At 57.1% G+C, this 4,969-nt stretch overlaps 1 protein-coding gene across 1 annotated transcript; it reads left to right on the top strand.

Annotated features, from left to right (window-relative positions):
- Positions 1 to 983: 983 nt before the first annotated feature.
- LDBPK_292410 (ubiquitin hydrolase, putative) lies at positions 984 to 3,230 on the top strand (the record flags this gene model as incomplete). The annotated part of the gene is made up of 1 exon (XM_003862611.1): positions 984 to 3,230. The coding sequence occupies one exon, from the start codon at positions 984 to 986 to the stop codon at positions 3,228 to 3,230; it is 2,247 nt and encodes a 748-aa protein (XP_003862659.1).
- Positions 3,231 to 4,969: the final 1,739 nt, after the last annotated feature.

Below are 4,969 nucleotides of genomic sequence, written 5' to 3'. Positions count from 1 at the left end.
GGTCAGGCTGTGGACATTGTTGCGCTGGAGAGGCCAGCGACGGTGCGCACGCTTCTGCCATCCATGTGATGGGCGAAGTGTCAGCGCGACTCGTACGTATCCCACCCCCGGGCCTCGCACTGCCCCACTGGTGTGGGGCGCCGGAGTGCGGGACCGCGAGGAGATGCACTGGGTGGCGACCAGCACAAGGGTAGCTGCTGTGAGGCGACCTGCGATGCGAGGGGGGGGCGAGTAGAGTTTTGCGTAGGGGCGGTGCTGGGATGACGGAGTCGGCGCATTGCTGTAACACGTGTGTCTAGCGCTGCCTCGCCCCACGCGGATGGGGTTCGCGGCAGGCCCGGTGGGTATAGCGGAGTTTGGATTCATGTTGTACGGCAGAGAATGGTTGAGAAGTTGAGAAAAGCAAAATCCCCCCTTTTTGGTTGATTGCATGTTGGTAGCGACCACACAGATCATTAAAGGAAGTGGAAATGCAGAATATACTGCGGGGAGACGGCGGCGGGGACGACTGTCCCTCCAGTTATATAGACGCGATGACTCACCATCTCGTGCGCGTATGTCTGTTGAATGTGTTTTTTTTTTTTTTTTTTTTTTTTTTTTTTAGACTCTCTCACGTTCACACCTTCATGCCCCCTTCCCCCATAGTGATGCAAGGCGTCTCCACCTCCTTCCCCGGGTCACGGGATTCCTCTATACTGCCTTCGCCGTTGCGGCGCTGTCGATCCTTCTGTTACCTTCTCTGTCTCTTGGCGTGTGCGTCGCACGTGGCTGCATTACAACATCAACGTTCTGTTTCCGTTTCTTCTTTCGCATTTGTGTGTGCTGCCGAAACACATTCTCTCCTTATTTGCCGCATTCGTGTCCTTTCCTCTCCACCTTTCTTCCACCTTTGCAGCTAAATCCTTTTACATTTCTGTCTGTGCTCATCCACGTCTTCGCGTCTTTGTGTGTTACCAGCGGCGCTCCTGGCTCGCACGCGCACGATGCCGTTCCCTGTGACGCAGGAGGCGTGTCCTCACGCGTGGAGTGACTCTGCCATAGTGACCCCGTTCCCCGGAAAGACAGTGCACCGTGACGAGTGTGCGTACTGCTGCCGGACATGCCGTCAAGGCGACGGAGTCTATGTATGTATGGCATGCCACACAGGTCTGTGCTGCGAGCACCTGGAGAAGCACATGAGGGTGCACGGGGCGCACGCCATGTACACAACCGTCAAGAAGCTCCCCGCAAAGGAAACGGATGAGGTGAAGGATGTGAATTACCTTGGTGTAGTGGCCCCCGCGGAGTATGAGACGGCGGTGTGCTGCGCGGATTGCCAGGTGCGGTTTGCGCAAGTACCGGACCTGGCTGTCGAGGCGTACAGCGGCATCATCAACGCGCCGGAACCAGGCGCGCAGGATAGCGCAGCTGATGGCGGTGTGGGCCGCCTGCAGAAGCCGCAATGCCCTCATCTGGTGTGCCTCGAACAGCTGGCGAGCCCCTTTGCTGTTTGTCCGCCCACTTCCGACGACATCTGCTCCGTGGAGATGTGCGGATGCAACGTGAACAACTGGATGTGCGTCACGTGCGGTGCAATCGGTTGCCCTCGTCCCGAAGCAGGCGGCCAGGGCCATGCACTACAGCACTATGAGCTGACAGGACACCCTGCGTGTGTCAAGCTTGGCACCATCACCGCGGAGGGCGCCGACTACTATTGCTACGCCTGCGACGATGACGTTGATGACGTACACTTCGCAGCCCACATGGCACACTTTGGCATTGACGTACAAACTGCCAAGAAGACTGCCAAGACGATGGGCGAGCTCGAGTACGACTACTCCTCGCAGTTTGACTTCAACAAGATCACGGAGGCGGGCGTGTCCTTGACGCCATCCTACGGTCCAGGCCACACTGGCATCGAGAATATTGGCAACAGCTGCTACCTCGCATCCGTTGTGCAGTGCCTTATGTCGCTGGGCCCGTTCCAGCGCTTCTTCTTTCCGGCCAAGTCGACCCCGCATCAGGCACAGTGCACCGCGAATCCGTACAACTGCCACCACTGCCAGACGGAGCGCGTGGCGGCCGGCTTGCTCTCCGGTGAGTTCAGCCGGGAAGGCCACGAGCTCACCAACGGCATCTGCCCCCGCCTCTTCAAGAAGGTGTACGCCCACCAGCACCCTGAGTTCTCCACTGGCGCCCAGCAGGATGCTCAGGAGTACCTGCTCTACCTGCTGGAAGAGATGCAGCGGCACGTGCAACTCAACAGCAGCGGCAGCACCAGTGCCGACAATGTGCAGCAGCAGATTCACCCGTCTGATATCATGGAGATGGTGATTGAGCAGCGTATGCAGTGCAGCAAGTGCCAGCGAGTGCGCTACACGTATGAGACGGACAAATGCCTGTCCTTGCCGATCCCGATCGATCCGGTGCCGGCCTCGTCTGTTGCAGCTGCTGCAAGCGAGGCGGAGATGGACGCGATACGGCCTCGGTGCTCGCTGGAGGACTGCCTGCAAGCAGCCACCTCGCCGAGCGGCATCGAGTGCCGGTGCGAGGCATGCCTTGAATCGGCCGTGTACTACACCGTCACCCGCCTCGCCAGCTTCCCAGATGTTCTGCCAGTGTACATTCGCCGCACGTACTTCGACATGACTACCCACAACACAAAGAAAATGGATGCATATGTGGAGGTGCCGCAGAAGCTCGTTCTGGAGGCTTACCGCGGCACTGGGCTGCAGCCGGGTGAGGTGCTGATGCCTGCTTCGTCGGCCTCCTCTGCACGACAGCCTAGGCTAGATGCCCACGTGGCCGCTCCGCAGCAGGAAGTAGATGAGGTGGCACTGGTGTCGGTGGTTAGCATGGGGATCGAGATGGACGTCGCGCGCTACGCCCTCTTACAGACGAACATGAACGTTGAGCGCGCCATCGACTACATATTCAGCCATCCGCACATCGCTGACGAGATCAAGGCCGCGCCACCGCTGCACGCCGAGGAGCAGGAGCAGCATTTGGCGCCAACCCAAAGCGCTACTTCAGTGAGCGCTCCAAAACCGGCTACCGATGGGGCCGCCTCATACGAGCTCACAGCGATGATCAGTCACATGGGCGCGAGTGCACGGACGGGGCATTACGTTTGCCACATCAAGGATGCCGCGACGGGCAAGTGGCTCCTATTCAATGATGAAAAGGTGGGTGAGTCGCAGAACCCGCCCTTCTCCCTGGCGTCGCTGTACTTTTTCCAACGCCAGGCGTAAAAAAATTTGACTCTCACGTCCTTCTCTTTTACCTGCTCGACGAGTACAATCCTCCATGGGAACGTGCGTGGGTGACATTAATCTTCCCGAGTGTTGCGTCGGCGCGTGTGTGTGTGTGTGCACGGCAAGAGAGCTTGTTCCCAGACATCGCGCGATGCTCTCGATTACAGCCTCCCCGCTGTCACTCTGTGTCGCTCCTCCTCCCTTTCGTCCATCATGTGGTGCTTCGTGCCTCTCACGTTTCTTGTTGTTTTCCTTCTGTTTTGGTGCATTTTCTCTAATTGTTGTGGCTTCGTTTTCGTCGTCTGCGCCTCCGCGCGTTTTCCAGGCTCAGCAGAGAGTCTCCGCCATCTATTGTCTCCCTTCTTTCCCCTTCATCGGGGGAAGAAAATGACATCCATATCTTTGTCACTAGCAGAGCCACCGAAAACGCGCTAGCGTCGGCAGAGATGACTCGGGAGGACAGGCGCGGACTCAGCGCCAGAGCCGATGAGTTTCGCGAGTGACGCCGCCACCTCTTTTGCGCCTCTCTCACCTCTATTTGTACTGAAGTATCTACCTCCGGTGTGAAGACCACAGACAGCCAAACACGCCTTTGAGGGCCTGGTAGGCCGAAGTGTATGCACACCCACCGGCCCCACTATCAGCAGTCAGCAGAAGGGTAGCGCGGCTTGCCAGTCTTCTGTGAAGTGCCCTTTCTGACGCGCTTTGCTCTCTCTCGCTCCTTCTATTGGTGCGTGCCGTGCATCATCGCCACCCTCACCCCCAACACTTCTCTTTCTCACCGCACAAACTCCCCTATCTCCCCATCTCTCACACACACGCACACATACGCACACTGACTTGGGCATTCCAACAAGAACGTGCCACGCCCACATCAGCAAACAAGCAGGCACTTCTGCACACCCGTGTACACACCTCTCTATTCTTTGAGCATATGTTTTTCTTCTCTCCCACTTGCCAGACACCAACAAGTCGAAAAAAAGCCCGCATCCACGCTCATTCTGTTTTCCGTCTGCTGACTACCGCTGTGGGCGCAGCTCCTCGCCCCTTTTCGTTCGTTTCTGGCGTCATCAAGTTGGTTTGCTATCGTCTCTCTCAGTGTTATCGTTTGACTTTTCGTCTTGCCTACCGTTCAACTGCCCTCTCTTCCTCTCGGGCTTGCTTCCCCAATCACACACACACACACACGAATCTGCGATACCCACGCATTCCGATCGTAGTTATCCACAGGGGGAAGGGGGACCAGGACCGTAGGAAGACAAACAGGCAAGTGGGCAAAGAGCGAAAGACAGAAGACACGCAAACAATAACAGTGCACGCGGTGCTACAGCGCTTACGCAACATGTGTGCGTGTGTGCCTACTACGGGGGGTGTACCGCAACCCAGGAAGTCCGCGCAGGCAGAAAAAGCTTGTCATCATTGCCCGCGGCGCCTAGTTCGATGGGGGAAGGGACACCGCTCTCATTCGATTCTACAGTGAGAGGAAGAAGGCCATCTTTTTTGTAGTTTCTGCTGCGCTCTCCATCTCCCTTTATTTTAACTGGCTTGACGGAAAGAGGGACGGACTGCCATCAGCGCTGTCCTGATAGTTTCGACTAGTGTACCCATATACCTACTCCTTTGCGTACCTATCTCCCTCGATGACGGTTGGCTACATCGCCACCCTTCCGCGTCTTGAATGTGCGTACTTTGTTAGCGAAACAAACAACATAGAAAGTGCCGGTCGTGGCGGTGAT

Source organism: Leishmania donovani, chromosome 29, assembly GCF_000227135.1.
Source record: "Leishmania donovani BPK282A1 complete genome, chromosome 29".
NCBI classification, from domain to species: domain Eukaryota; phylum Euglenozoa; class Kinetoplastea; order Trypanosomatida; family Trypanosomatidae; genus Leishmania; species Leishmania donovani.
Note: the sequence above shows the minus strand (reverse complement) of the source record. Positions and strands in the feature narration are given on the sequence as shown.